At 49.8% G+C, this 14,386-nt stretch overlaps 6 protein-coding genes across 6 annotated transcripts; 2 read left to right on the top strand and 4 right to left on the bottom strand.

Annotated features, from left to right (window-relative positions):
• Positions 1–3,001: 3,001 nt before the first annotated feature.
• On the bottom strand, positions 3,002–3,959 carry BGZ61DRAFT_144729 (uncharacterized protein). The gene is made up of 3 exons (XM_046237313.1): positions 3,569–3,959; positions 3,311–3,502; positions 3,002–3,255 (listed from the first exon to the last, which is right to left on the bottom strand). Exons 2-3 carry the CDS (start codon positions 3,496–3,498, stop codon positions 3,081–3,083), a joined length of 363 nt encoding a protein of 120 aa, XP_046096579.1. The 5' UTR covers positions 3,499–3,502; positions 3,569–3,959; the 3' UTR covers positions 3,002–3,080.
• A 1,436-nt stretch (positions 3,960–5,395) lies between these two features.
• Positions 5,396–5,915, top strand: BGZ61DRAFT_562992 (uncharacterized protein; the record flags this gene model as incomplete). The annotated part of the gene is made up of 1 exon (XM_046255868.1): positions 5,396–5,915. A coding segment is annotated over one exon (240 nt), but the record flags the coding sequence as incomplete, so codon positions are not given.
• On the bottom strand, positions 5,706–5,915 carry BGZ61DRAFT_313157 (uncharacterized protein; the record flags this gene model as incomplete). Its single annotated transcript, XM_046238838.1, has 1 exon — positions 5,706–5,915. A coding segment is annotated over one exon (210 nt), but the record flags the coding sequence as incomplete, so codon positions are not given.
• A 411-nt stretch (positions 5,916–6,326) lies between these two features.
• Positions 6,327–7,167, bottom strand: BGZ61DRAFT_432304 (uncharacterized protein). Its single transcript, XM_046243877.1, has 3 exons — positions 7,019–7,167; positions 6,744–6,953; positions 6,327–6,670 (listed from the first exon to the last, which is right to left on the bottom strand). Exons 1-3 carry the CDS (start codon positions 7,153–7,155, stop codon positions 6,502–6,504), a joined length of 516 nt encoding a protein of 171 aa, XP_046096582.1. The 5' UTR covers positions 7,156–7,167; the 3' UTR covers positions 6,327–6,501.
• Positions 7,168–8,213: 1,046 nt separating this feature from the next.
• BGZ61DRAFT_499392 (uncharacterized protein) lies at positions 8,214–9,217 on the bottom strand (the record flags this gene model as incomplete). The annotated part of the gene is made up of 2 exons (XM_046251396.1): positions 8,214–8,260; positions 8,458–9,217. 2 exons carry the CDS (start codon positions 9,215–9,217, stop codon positions 8,214–8,216), a joined length of 807 nt encoding a protein of 268 aa, XP_046096583.1.
• Positions 9,218–11,485: 2,268 nt separating this feature from the next.
• BGZ61DRAFT_485211 (uncharacterized protein) lies at positions 11,486–12,085 on the top strand (the record flags this gene model as incomplete). Its single annotated transcript, XM_046249683.1, has 1 exon — positions 11,486–12,085. The coding sequence occupies one exon, from the start codon at positions 11,486–11,488 to the stop codon at positions 12,083–12,085; it is 600 nt and encodes a 199-aa protein (XP_046096584.1).
• Between the last annotated feature and the right edge of the window lie 2,301 nt (positions 12,086–14,386).

The following is a 14,386-nucleotide window of genomic DNA, read 5'->3' on the forward strand; positions in this document are numbered from 1 at the left end:
ATCAAGCAGCCGATCGGGCCCTATGGTATCTCATCGAAACACGCGGACTTTGCCTCGAATATGGCACAATCCCCGGATGCGAAGAAGATGGCTTACAAGTGGCTTCCGATGCGAGTTTCGCAGACAACTCAGCGGACCGCCGGAGCTCACAAGCCTTCGTCATGAAGCTATTCGGAGGGATCACATCATGGAGAGCGAACAAACAAGATACAGTCACAACGTCAACCACGGAAGCGGAGCTCCTAGCGCTATCCCAAGCAGCTAAAGAAGCCCTCTTTGCTAGCAGACTCATCTCCGCACTGAACGTCGACTTATCTTCGCCAACAGCTCGCCGAGCGGTCGCCTCTCCTGCGAGAGTTACGATCGAATGCGATAACAAGCAGACTATCCGACTAGTCACCGCAGAGCTGGTGCAACTACGTACGAAGCTGAGGCATGTTGATGTTCACAACCACTGGCTTAGGCAAGAGATATTGGAGGAAAGAATTGAAGTGATCTACACCCCGTCAACGCAACTGCTAGCCGACGGCTTGACGAAGAGCCTGCCGGGAGAGGCATTTGCCAAATTCACCCAGCAACTCAAGCTAGCCGATCTCTCTGATCAATTGGAACAACTGAGGAAGGACGAAGAGCGCAGCTTGACGGCGATGCCCTCAAGCTGAAGGGGCGTGTTAGATTGGATCATGTACAAAGCATCTGATCGGGTGGTCATATGGTGACCTCCAGGGTCGAGACTGCCTATTGGGGCAGATACCTCGGGACCCCACTTTTAGTCGACAGACATACACTCAAGCGATCACAATAGGGGCAACGGGGAGAACACCGAGAATACACACAATCAAGTCATCTGAAGTGCCACGCAAGTTTTCCGACAATATAGTCCTCATGCGTTTTACATTTGAGTTGAGGAAGGAAGAAAGAAAGAAAGAGAAAAGGACAGAAAATCCTTCAACAAAATAGACTAAGTCGTCACCGGAGCAACAGTGCTCAGTCCAGCAAGAGGACAAGGCACTGCCTTGTCCAGCAGGGCCTAACCCGTTACAACGGCGCTGTGGACGTGTATATGCCAGCTGTGAAGGGTTCTAATTGTCAAATATTAGGGTGGAAAAATTGTGTATTGTCTCCTGCCCCTATGTCTTGAGGTTTCAGGGCAAGCTTTATATACCCTTTCTCTTCTGTATAGAATCAGCTAGAAGCTGATTGCTAAGCCTCGTGGCAATAGGTGGCAATAGGTGGCAACTTTCGCCACTGACGTATCTGACAATAGTGTAAATTACAGCTATATAGTCCTCATGCGTTTTACATTCGAGCTGAGGAAAGAAAAAGAAAAGGACACGAAATCCTTTAACCAAATAGACTGTCGTCACCAGAGCAACAGTGCTCAGACCAGCAAGAGGACAAGGCACTGCCTTGTCCAACAGGGCCTAGCCCGTTACACCAGCGTCCCTTTCACAATAGCCTCAAATTTTCATTCAGAGTGTTACAGGCTGGAGCCTGGGGATACGGCTGCGGCTGTGCCGAAGCCGGGGTTAAGACGCTAGCAACTACTAGTGTTAAACCGACAGGGTCTACGAAAGACACGGGAAGTTCCCTGGCAACCGGCTAGAAGACTTCCCGAAGACTTCCCTGGAACTACTATAAAGACTGTATGAAGATTTCTGCAGAAGGAAATCCTCTTCTCTTCCTTAGATTTAGAAAGACAATTCACAGCACTCTTTGCACAGAAGATCCTCAAAGGGCCGGCCCTTAACACAGAGACTCAAATTGCGATCCCCATTTGAGCTGGTATTTTTTTTGCTCAAGGATTCTTCACGCCAGGTGTCAACCGCCTATGTATGAGCACACAGCTTGGTAAGCCAGCAGCGGCTCAGCGCAGTGTTCCCGAGTCGGGTCAGCAGAGGACTAGCGTGGCGATCTCACGCTCAAGAGAGTCTAGTGATCACCATTCATCGTAGCAAAGGGCAACATTGTTATGTTTTGTAAACAATAAAATCTCGTTCCCAATGTCAACTTGTTTCATTCTTTGCTTCTCTTGGCCCAAGGTCTCTCCTTAAACAGAATGGAACCCCTAGACATTCCCCCTGAGTATGTCTACTGCGTCAAAGCCGGGAAGAAACATCAATAGGATATCCACGGCGGCCTTTTGGTGGCTGATTCAGCGGCTTAGCGCCACAACGCCGCCAAATCACGTCCGTGCCCTCAGCAACTTCGAATATTCCCCCCTCTCTACGGTCGCCGGCCTGACCAGCGTAACGCAATTTCTACGTAATCGAGGGTCTCTATCTTTACGCAATGACCGGGAACCTGCTTGGAGCTATCGAGCAGGGCCCCCCGATCCCGGATCCGTCAGGCAGCCCGGAGGGCTGCAAACTGCTTGCCTAGCCCGAGGCGGCCTGCGGATAAAAGAGGTATTATTCACAGCCCACGAGAGGAAGATTGTCACGGGCCAGGGCCCATATCCTTGCGGCTGTGCCGCAAGACGTACTTGGCTCGTGCGCGCCAGGGATGAGAAATCGTTCCACAGCTCAGGGGCACTTGGGAACTTCTTTCTTTCTTCTTCATCTTTGATGTAAATAGCATCCTGAACTAGATAGCTGGAATACAGTTACTAGAGGCCGTTCACACCGGGCACTTATCAGGTGGTAGTTATGTAATCGTATACGATTTCCCGAAATTACTCTGCAAAACGACCCCACGATAAGTTCTGTGTCAAATATCAGCTCTGCCCCACTATACGGAGAGCAGCTGCCTGGTAGGCAGCTGCTACTGCCTAAACAGGCAATGTTTTCATTTGTGTATAAAGAGCTGCACGACTCAGTGCATCTTGTCATTGAGTTCTTGCTCCTTAGATAATTCTCATCAATTGACTGGTGCCATCAATGATCCCTGTGGAGCCAATTGTCTGACATTCTGCTTATTATAGTTACACGTTGTTGATTATCAAAAATGCACTGTAACTAAACATCCGCGTATTCCCGAACTACATGGCGATGCAGACAGAACCTTCCTCATAAAAAATTCGCTACCTGATGTCTTCTCCGCTTGAACACGCCTCTAGAACCTCAATGATGGAACTTCACCTAATGGACGTCTTCTGGATTGTCGCCCCTGTTTGGAATGAATATCGACTTGCATAGTGGGCAGTCGACATGGTGTTTCCGGAACCAATGGTCGATGCAACTCGTGTGGAAGATATGTTTACATCTCAATCGTCGGACATAGTCCTGGTCTACGAGCACTTCTAGGCATATGGCACTATACTGATGTTAGTATTTGTAGGAAAATCTCAGTATTTCAACTATGAACTTACCAGACTTCAGCCGAACTGGGCTGCGTTGAAGTCCGGGTTGCCTGCTCCTTTAACGCCTTCACCGCCTCGTATTTTCGTGATGGGATTACGCGATTCAGCGTCTGCAGATCAACTCTAACCTTCGTTTTGCTCTTCGCGGCCTCGATGTCTCTCTGAGGTTGGTGATGGTGGTATCGTGATTTTACCATGTAGCTATGTTTATTAGCAGACATGAATCGCAAGAAACTTGAAATAGGTGCCGCACAAGATGAGAAATACCCCAAAAAAGCCGACGACGCCGCCAAATGTCGCAACGAATGGTATTAGCGTCCCTGAGGTGGGGACATTGTCCTCGCTCTGGTTTTTCGAGTCACCTGCGGGGATGTGGTTCATGGGCCGTGACTTTTAACGATGAATTATATGTGAAATTCTAGCCATGTATAGTGGGATATGAAGAATTATGAAGGCTCGGTTTCGGCTCGTTCTTATACAAGGGCTCAGTCGCGGTGTCTACCGATGTTTACTGAGCGCATGATCGTAGGTTTCCGCCATAACAACACCATACCGGTAACGGCGTGCTGAGCCGCATAGCGTGCGAGCCAAAGATCATAAACGAACTAGCTACTTGTTGCAATATTTTTCACTGCCTCGGGATGTGCGTTCGTAGAATGAATGGTGGTCTGATGGCGTTTTCTAGAATGCCTTCCCCACCTCCATTCTGCTCCATTTAAGCTCTCTCCTGCCACCGCTTTCGTGCATCCAGAATCAGGTGCTCGCTCATCACCTGAGGTGAGATCAGCTGATTGATCATACGTGCGTTCTTGTCACAAGAGATCGATCTTCTTCCCAGAGGAATCTATTGGCAGAAATTGCGGCACCAATGACGCAATGTGACTGATCATGGCTGTCAGCTCATGTATAGACACAACTGAGTGGGTGGATAACGCCCAACAATCCACTCCAGACAATTCCTCGAGCATTAAACGTGATGTAAGAGTTCTGAATGACTTGAGAAGCTTGTGAAGTGAATGTCATATGATGCCTGTGCGGCTGTGGGAACGATCAAGGATTGAGGTTGATACATTGTATGTTGGTACTTAACCTGCGCGAATATTGCGGGGTAAAGTGCCTGCAGCCACATCAGCTCACCCACTTTCTCAAGGACGGTGCTAACACTGGTGTGTAGCAGCACACATTATTGGTCCAATCAATCTTCATGGTGTTAACCCTTCTTAATCTGGATCTTGCTACTTGCTTCGCCCTCGAGTGGTTGAGTGGGCGAGTGGACTACTGTCCGGTCGAGATGGCCAATAGCTGGCAGAGCTTGGCACCGCAAAAATCCCCGTACAAGGACCTGCTGTCGCCATCCTCCCGCTTCAGACCTTGCCCTCATTCACCACTCACGCTTGAATTTTGTATGTTCCTCGAGTCCAAGATCCGACACTTTTTCGGAGGCCTGCCGGCTCACCGACCTAGCTTCGACTGTGGTGCATGAGTCATTGGCGTAAATGCGCATAGTACGTCCCCGGCATGATGCTTCCAGGAAGCTTTTACTGCGGCTTTTGTGGGGAATACAGTGGCAGGAACGCATCCACTTCCAATAATGAAGAGAATATATCCCCCTATAGCACTGTCTTCCGGGTTTGCTTTAATTCAGATCGAATCGCCATCTGACTATGAGAGGTGATGGCTCTCCACTGCGAGAGTCCTGGTTCTGGGGGCGATAGGCCTCGGGGTTCAAGTGAGACGGTAACCCGTCGGATGCACCGGCTTCCAAATATCGCAGACGTGCTTCTTAAAGCGGTTCGCGGTCCACTTGTCCTTACCGTCCAGTGCTGTAATGCCGAATGCTTGAATGGGATGTCGGTAAACTCCGTGTCCCTGCCATTTAGCACTGGGTATTCGCCGTGGACCCGTTCCGAACGATGACCCTGATCAGAAGATCAGACTCCCTACGGTGGTCCATCCGCATCTCTTCCTTTTTGTCCTCGCGGCTTTCAACCGGCGCTGTTCATTGCGTTCTGCCCGCTCTACTCTCTTCCATTCATCAAAAAGATTGACACGACTCCAGATCAATTTCTCTCCTCTTTTTGGCCAACCTTTCGCGACACTGCCGCTACAATTAGGACCCCTCTACGGACGATAGGGGCAACTGTTGCAAAACTCCCTGCTTTTGGAGGTTTTGCAACAGTGACCCATATAGGCTGCATATCACCCAACGGTTACACCGGCCAGGTTTCTTTCGAAGCCTGCATAGAGAACAGAGGGTACGTTCTCCAGGTGCGCTCCGTATGGATGCGGGTGATATGTGCCACCTTAGCGATAGCGTATTGTTGGAAAGTTTAGTGAACAGTATAGCCAACCGGGGGGCCTGAGGGCAAGCAGAAAGTGCAGTTCAAGCAAGAGCCATTAGCCACTCGATGCTGGCATGATCTCTAACCTTAAATTTCATCACAAGCTCCACTTTGGCGACCACAACATCAGTACCTTCGTGGCTACCGAGTAGGGGAGTCTCCTTCAGCGGCCAATCGCTCATCATCACGTCCAAATTGGTGTGGCAGATCTCCGAGTACTTCACATTGATCAGGTCCTCATCAGAGCCTGATTTGTAGACGGGAGCTTTCTTAGTAGACAACCGCTGTTAGTGATTACTTCGGTCAGTCAGACAGAAAAGAGAGATTACACACGTCCTTCGACTACTTAGGCCCATTGCCTCCGTCGGGATATTCAACGAAGCGATGGTGGTGTAACTAGGAGCGAATCCCTGCCAGTTATGAAAAGGTTCATGACCCATGTGTCAGTGAGTGACATTTAAAAAAGGGTTGAAATACAGCAGAGTCTACGTACTGTAGCTGACCAGTATGTCACGGATGCGTGCAGGATGCATGAAAATACAAGCCATCATACGATTGATGGTCAGCCACGAATTCAAAAGTTGAATATTTTGACTTCAGCATGTGATCTTGGATCTGCTTGTTAACTTGAGTTCAGCCACAATGCCAAAATCTAATGTGGCAACCACCTTGTGCAGGAGTGTCTAAGGAAATGGTGCCTCGCCTGTGTTCTATCACAAAACCAATGGCAGAGATTACACGCAAGGTCCTAGAAATAAAATGCGTGGATTAGGGGCTTACGCTTATAAATGTTATGGAAGAAAAGGCTCGTGACCACGAGATATCCAAAGACCCCATACGCCTTGCCTGGATCACCGCTCAGCTTCGAGGTGCACACACCCCACTGGTAATGTAGCACGACATACACAGAGGACAAGTGTAATGATGCCTCAGATACCATGAAGCGATACAGTCCGAATGGAAACCATGTCCACACGATAAGCGGCGGACGGAATCGCTGTCCCCCATCGCCTCCAAGCAGATAGCACTGATATGTGGTAACGGAAGCGGTTAGTTTGAGATAACGAATTAACCCTCTCATTTGAGACTGAGTTGCGTACCAGGTGACAAACGAGTCGGGCCATGCCAAATGACCTCCTGTGCCTTCAAGTTTCATCTCCATTATCACCTGTTTATACGTCTTTGGCGGAGCTACTGAGTCCAGCTGCTGCAGATTGCTAGTCTCGGAGTTTGTGCTGCTTGAAGACTGTGCATCTTCGGGATCCTCTGGACTCGCGAGGTAGTTGCTTCTAGCGATCAGACAATTGGACCTTTTCCATTGTTAGCTCTAGATACAGTGGCCCCTACTCGTTAGTTAGGGACTCCATATGCGTACATGGTAAGAATGAGGACATAAACGACAAAAATCACCCCGAACAAGACTATTGTGGCGAGCCATTGGAGCCTTCCCTCTATTGGCTGCGTCGGCGCTTGGTTGTCGAGGTTAGTTGAGGAATTGTTTGATATATTCATGACTGCTTGCCCATCCATCAGTAACATAATATGTGCTAGCTTCAGCGATATGCACAAATCGCGTGGAGTCTCGATTTATGTGCTCACAGCTTCGAGTGTATGTCCGATGCAAGTGGCCTGACCTTCTGGTCGACATTCCGACCCCGTAACTATGACCTTCCATCGGCTTGGCCATGTGTGAGCTGATCCAGAAAGTTTATATTGATGCCCCGGTATGGACATAGTGACATCGCCACATCGCCCGGCTGATCCGGAGCACGTGGTGGGGGTCATCTGAGAGGTTGTAACAGTGCCAGACGAATTGCGCGGGTTCATGGGATCTCATATCGGCGGGTATGGGTGTCCATCCAGTATGAATTTCTGGCTGTCAGGGCTTACTAGTTATTACGCCTGGTCACAAAAATCCTTTAAAAACGCCTCACGTCGTGGAGAGTTGCAAACTTGAAAGCGATGTTCCGTGTGAGGAGTCTGTTGAGGGGATCGAGGGTCAACAAATCCAAACAGGCAAGCCGCGGAGACGACTTCTGATAACGCCTTTGGTTTCGAAAGTGGAGGAGATAAGGGAGACATCGGCAACTTACACATCTAGAACTTCCACGCCCCTGCTTCCAGCTTATACTACGCAAATCACTCTCACGGACGCCGCGGAGATACGAAAGAGAGGTCCGAGGCACATTTGTGTGACACTCCCAAGCCGCCCTCGTTACAGGCTTGACGCTTATCACATGTTGATACATCATACGAGCCGCCTCCCGAGGGTTTGATTACGCCTCTAGAACGCTGGCCACCCACAAGACCAGGTCCTTAACGGCATGAGAGATGGAGGCAGGAACCCTGAAAAGGGGATCGAGATGGGAACTCCCCATGGCACGGACCTGAAGGTAGGTAGGTAGGGAAGGAAAAGAAATTAACATTCTGTAGGACAAGCCTGTTGCCCCCTGTTATTACACAATGCTTTGAAATTCCCCCGAAAGGATCTCCACAATGGTGTCTTGCCATCTTTGTCTTCTAGCCCCGTTTTAATCCCGCCATTATTCTTGCTCGCGTCGCGCACGCTGCTACGGCTGCAGATACGAGGCCTCTCGCTGCGGCTTCTCGTCTAACGCTTGTACATATTGCTGGGACTCATGGACGAGGTAGTTGTGAGGGAATGGTCACGTGATTTTCAACGTTATGAATAGTGTCATTTTATGAATTTTATGTAAATAGCTTTAAGTCAGAGCTTTCCTTAGGAATCTCTTTCTCTCCTCGTAAACAATCATTTTGCCCAAGTCGCACTAGACCTCGTTCGTGCTCTTGTACCGTCACAGTAGTTCTGGATCAAGGCACAGTTACACCCCGAGTGCTGTAGAAGTTGCATCTTGAGCTCGTATACCTCGAGGGTCAAGTCGGCCACGCAGGTGGACAGGTCGCGGTGGATGCGCTCTTTGTCCTGCTCACTAGACTTGAGTCCCAGCAAGGCTTCGCTCTTCTTGACCCGGAGCTTGTTGGATGCGATTCGGTTCCGTTCCTGGATCACTTTGATGTGGCTGTCGCGTTGTTGGGCTGAATGAGCACCGTTGCCGCTGGCATTGCTGTTGCGGCGAACAGTTGAATGTTTCGCCTTCTTCTCTTTCTGTGGATTGATGTCTTCGTCACCCGACGAACTTCGTCTAGCAGCATTGCGAGGCGGAAGCTCATCAGAGTCGCGCTTCCGCTTTCGACTCGGTTTCTTTGGTGTCGAGGGTGGATGCCAGTAGCCCTGGATGGGAGGTAATTCCTCGGAATCCATGTCCTCAGAATTTGAAGATGGAGCGGTGTACTTCGTGACAGGACCGGAGCCACTCCACGGCTCGGTGTAGTCGGTCACAGGGCTGGTATCATTCCAATAGTCTGTCGAGTTAGTATCACAGCGATATACAAAGCCATCGAGTAGAGGACCGGTCTGCGGGTAGACGCCGTTTGCCGTGCTGCTCTTGTCTTCAGACGAACCAAGCGGGACTAACTGGTCTATCGACCACCATTGTTCCCATAGAAGAGGTTGGGACATATAGGATGTCTCAAAGATCGAGTCATCTCCCATGGGATTCGGTTCGCCCAGGGCTCTGTCGCCCATGGGATGGAGAGGGATCAAACGGTATGTTTCTGTGCAAGAGGTTAACCTGATGGCCGAAGCAGAGGGAGGAAGAGCTAAAGAGAGGCTTTACCCATCTGGAAGTGCCTTGAATAGACCGCTGGCTGTCGTTTTGTGCTAGCGATGGCGGTTTTGGGTTTGGTGGAGCACCGTGTAGTGGAGGCTCGGGATGGTGTTGGAAGAACCGATGATTCCCCCTCAACTTCAGGATTAAAGTTAAGGTTTGAAGTCCTGAACTTAGATCGTAGGACTTTCTAGGACTCGAGTCCTAGAAGGGACCACTCAAAGATATAAGGTCTTAAAGGTCCTTCTATTGCAAGAAGATAACCACAAGAAGAACTACCTTTTGTCAAGTGCACTCAGCATCCCTGCGTGATACAACATCAGTTATTATCAGTCTTCAGCTCAATTTACAGTCTTTTGGCCTATCTATTTGATATCCTTCAGAGATCCGTTTGATCAAATGGTACCAGATAAGGCAGTCATCATTTTCGTTCAATTGACCCATTTATCCGAATTTTGATCCCGACCCTATCCGCCTTTTCAGTCACATCACTACCGCAGTCATCACCAATCTGCCTTTTGGGTGGGTTGTGGGTTTCTAGTGTCTCTTGTCCCTGCCCATTACACACTAATGATTTTATATTTTTTATTATACTTTTTTTAAATTTTAATTTAATTATTCAAACTGGAATGAGAGTTGTGACGGGAACGTCCGGAGCGCTGGACCCAGGGTGGGGTCGATACGTAGCTAGGGCGCACGGGGCAGGCCACAGGGACTAAGGTTATCATACGCGTCTACGCGCCTGCCCGCTTTCTCTCTTTCCTCTCCATCGTAGTATTCTTGCAATAGATACAGGCGTAGATAGAGAAGCCGAAGTTCTTGAGCTTCTCGTACCCATCGATAGACCACGTGAAGTTAGGCCCAGGAACCTGGAAGTTCTTCCGGTGCTTCCAATCAGCAAGGAGTCTTTGTTCGGCCCGCTTCTTCCACTCTGGGTTCGTTTGGTACTCGCGATATAAGGTATTCTGGCCGACAAGGACGCCGGCACGGATGCGGACGTAATGGTATAGATACCCCCTGCCAAATCCTCGGATGCTTGAAGGCTGACGGTCGTCTTGGAAGAGGAACTCTCTTGCTTTTTGAATAACCTCCTGTCGTTCAGCCAGATCTCGGAAGCGCTGCTTCATGCCATGCTTCAGACGATACTCCTGTACAGTCCGCTCGGAGATCTCGATGCCGCGTCGCTTGAGATCACGGACGATGGAAGTGTCGCTATATCCGTATCGGTAGAAGTAGCCTTTGATCAGCTCGACGAAGGTGTTGGTATCAATCTTTGAGTGAAGGGGGGAGTACTCCTGGGCACCCCATTCCGTTAACCTCCTTTTCAGGGTTCTGACGTCGAGTACGTGCCCATCGTCGCGGAGATGGGCACATATAGTGTCAATGGATAGTCCTTCTCGCCGCTGCTCGAGGATCCAGTCCTTGACGCGCTCCAAGTCCTTACGGGGCCTCGGCATTGTGCGAGTCGCAGACCAGGGGTTCGAGATCGTGGTAGAGGTCGGAGTTCATACCTCCTTCCAAGGCTTCCAGCTGCAATATCCCGCCCCCTCTGAACCGGCATTATCGGAGCTTCGGCGCCGATGGAATGGCATCAGCACCGCTTGGTATGGCATCAGCTCTGCTACATTGAAAACAGTGCGCTATCATATCAATACTGTAGCCCCATGTGAAAACGCCGGAAGCCTATGTGCGAAATAGCTCCAGTCATTTTCGTACATGGTTTTGTCACCCATGTGGTAATGTGCGACCGTAATCGTCGGGCGGGTCGGGGCACACTTCTTAGCTCCAGCATTCTGTGAGAGCAAACGTCAGCTGGACAACCCCCGGAAACTTCTGCGTCTGGAGCATACGGCTTGGAAAAGACCTGGGCGGACGGAAAGGTGGCGAGGAGCTGTGCTTTAGCGGCGGCATATGCCGTTGGCGGAGAACGCGGACTTCAAACCTTAACCTTGATCCTGAAGTTGAGGGGGAACCCTCAGTTCTTCCAACACAAATACTTTCTCATCTCTTCTTCTCTCTTCCCTTACAACCCGTCAATCTACACGTGCCTAACCATAATTGCCAGCAAATCGGCTACCGACAGTATTAAGAGCCTGTTATGCGCGTCCAATCGACTCTCTGATCGCTTCGAGCGAAGCCGCTACCAGTCCGACATGCAAAAGCCTGTATCCGTCAGTGATTGCTGTGATGGATCCTCGATGCTCGAGTCTGCATCTGATCCTCCCGTCCTCAGCACCGAGTCTCCCGCCGCTCCTCCGCATTGGGCCCGGTATCTCGTCCCGTATCCCACCGAAGAGACTTCCTCGAGTCCTACTCAGAGTTCTCTCTTTACTCAGCTCGATACTCACACTTGCATTGTCGAGAACCGTGCTCGTACTCGACCGCCTACTTCTTTCTCCGGCACCCTGCCTCCCAACTGCGACGACTATGAGCTGGCCCTCGCCATCAAGCCTCAGGTCACAAAGCATTTCGTTAAAGACCGCAGAGCATGGCTTCGCAAAGAACGAGCCCTCCTTGAGTCCGACCGACGAGCTGGTGCTCGCGTGACCGGGGCTTCCATTGCCCGAGCCTTGAAGCCGACCTGCACCCGCCCCGACAAACCTAGGCACACCGCCCTCCGTATTAGTGCCCCTACCCGTCAAGATAAGGACTTCACTCCGCTGGCCGATCGAACCAATAACCTTAAAGTGGAATGGACGGGAGAGCCCGTCGACCTCACCAACGACTCCTACGTGGGACCAACTTCATCATGAAGAGGTGTCGTTCGCTCGCTCGCTCGCTCGTTAGGACTAGATTGCGCGACATACCTGACGAGCAAGCGACATATCTTACTACAAGCGACCGCAATTCTTGCGAGCTGGCAGAGAGTTCCGTAAGACAGATGCACAGCAAGCCTGCTGTATTGATGTCAATACGGCCTCGAAGCTATGAGATTCCTTGAATAACGCTAGATGGTTTGATGCCTATTGGATGAAAAAGCACTTAGCGGACCCCATCAATTGCATGACTCTCGACTAAACCGAACATCGGCGCCTCTGTTTTCGGGTAGAATTGGGTGGCGGCGCTTCGACTGGATAGGGAAATCTGGAACCTACTGAACGCCTAAGACCGCGCGCAAGCCGATTGGTATGATCAGGATTTAACTCAGGTTGATGGCGTATAGCTGAAAATGCCTTTAGAGATTTTTTTTTCCTGATGTGGAATGTCGTACTGACTTCTTTTGCCATGGATTTGTATCTACCCCGATATACTAGCGAACTTTTTCGTATGTAGTAAGTTATATATTGGTAGTGATGGATTGCATTACCATGCCCCACCACCCTTTCGGACGCATCACCCTTTGGGACAGCAAAAAATCCACCAGCCCGTATAAAACTCAACCACATCACTTATAGAGATTAGGCTCAATTTTGAAGTTATTCGCAAGCCATCGCCTTCAACGATTATGAAAATGACTGAAGATCATTATACGCAATTTGTTTGGTTGATTGGAACACTGGGGAATGTGCGCACCCCTGTAGTGCAATATTGGCTGAGAGCCACCAAATTTGCTCCTGAATTCACTCAACTCTCTTTCTCTCAATCTTCAACGTCATCAAAATGGCTCGTAAAAGGCCTCGACACGTTTATTCAGAAGAAGCGATTGCTAACGCTATATCAGACGTCACAAACAAGCATCTATCCCTCACCAAGGCTTGTCAGAAGTGGGGAGTGCCAAAGCAGACCGTCTCCAATAGACTTAACGGACAAGGTGTATCACACTGAATGGATAGGATCACAATGATGATGATGAAAGCTCTTGATTTCTAGCTAAGGGACGGGCCTAGAGCCCGTCTTTTATACATGATGAAGACGGCTGCTGCCGGAGGCGGCAGTCCGTCGCCGCCGCACAGGGGCCGGGGCCCTGTGGGTCCCGGGGACCGGGATCGCGGTCACAGGCCCGACTGTGGTCTGAGAAGGAAGGAAAGTCGTGTTGTCTAGGAAAGCCGGAAATGAGGTTATCATGCGTCTCAGGATGACCCCGAAATGTGACAAGGTGCCTTAGCCGATCAGATTCAGCCAAAAGCACGTCTCTCCAAGAATCAAGAAGCTCATTTAGTATCCTGGATTCTTCGTCAAGAGTCTTTGGGTTATGCTCCCTCTCACAGTCAGATTCGTGCCTGCGTCGTGGCCCTCCTGAATCAACAAAATAACAAGGGGATATTGGGGGCCAACTGGGTAGCCAGATTCATCAATCGTTATCCAGAGATCAAGACCAAGCGCGGAAACGTCAAGAAGCTAACAGGTTTGACTCATTCACTCCCAAAGCCGTGAACTGGTACTTTGATATCCGAGAAAAGGAATATGGATGGATCAAACCGGAGAATACCGTTAACATGGACGAGGGAGGTATTATGTCCGGTTTTGGTGGGTATTCATGCCTTTATTCATGGGTGTAACTGATCAGATTGATTCCATTAGGCCTGGACAGTTTGGTGGTTGGAAGTGCAGAGCCTAAGAAGAAGGCATTTCTTAAGGGCTCCCAATCCCGTACCTGGACCTCATTCATTGAGGCTATCACCGCAGACGGGCGTGCTCTTAAGCCTGGCATCATTTTTAAGGTCAAGGAGCTCCAATCGCCGTGGTTTTTGAACGAGTTTCGGAAAATAGCTGATTGGCATTATATAACCTCACCCAACGGGTGGACGGACAACCACATCGCCGTTAGGTGGCTTGAAGAGGTGTATATGCTACAGACTAAGCCTGCAGATGCCTCTGACGCTAGACGTATCATCATGGACGGCCATGGAAGTCATGCAACGGTACGTCCTTTACTTCTATTCCCAAAGGTCAATGTTAACATGAAGTGGTAGGACGAGTGGATGACCTTGTGCTTTTTGAATAACATCTATTGTTGTTATCTCCCTGCCCACTGTTCTCATGGCCTCCAACCATTGGATAACGGAGTTTTTAATACCATGAAGACGGCATATCGAAAAGAGCTTATAAGTTGGCTTCTCTTACGGATTCTGCACCTGTTGACACAGTCAATTTTATACGGGCTTATGCCAAGG

Source organism: Ilyonectria robusta (assembly GCF_021365365.1).
Source record: "Ilyonectria robusta strain PMI_751 chromosome Unknown BGZ61scaffold_34, whole genome shotgun sequence".
In the NCBI taxonomy this organism is placed as follows: Eukaryota; Fungi; Ascomycota; class Sordariomycetes; order Hypocreales; family Nectriaceae; genus Ilyonectria; species Ilyonectria robusta.

Bases quoted from the DNA above. Each gene is read 5' to 3' on its own strand.
- BGZ61DRAFT_144729 (XM_046237313.1), bottom strand. From the start codon at position 3,498: ATGGTAAAATCACGATACCACCATCACCAACCTCAGAGAGACATCGAG. The intron at 3,256-3,310 runs GTAAGTTCATAG...ACATCAGTATAG, and splicing joins CCCAGTTCGGCTGAAGTCTG to TGCCATATGCCTAGAAGTGC.
- BGZ61DRAFT_432304 (XM_046243877.1), bottom strand. From the start codon at position 7,155: ATGAATATATCAAACAATTCCTCAACTAACCTCGACAACCAAGCGCCG. The intron at 6,954-7,018 runs GTACGCATATGG...ACAATGGAAAAG, and splicing joins TATGTCCTCATTCTTACCAT to GTCCAATTGTCTGATCGCTA. The intron at 6,671-6,743 runs GTACGCAACTCA...ACCACATATCAG, and splicing joins CCCGACTCGTTTGTCACCTG to TGCTATCTGCTTGGAGGCGA.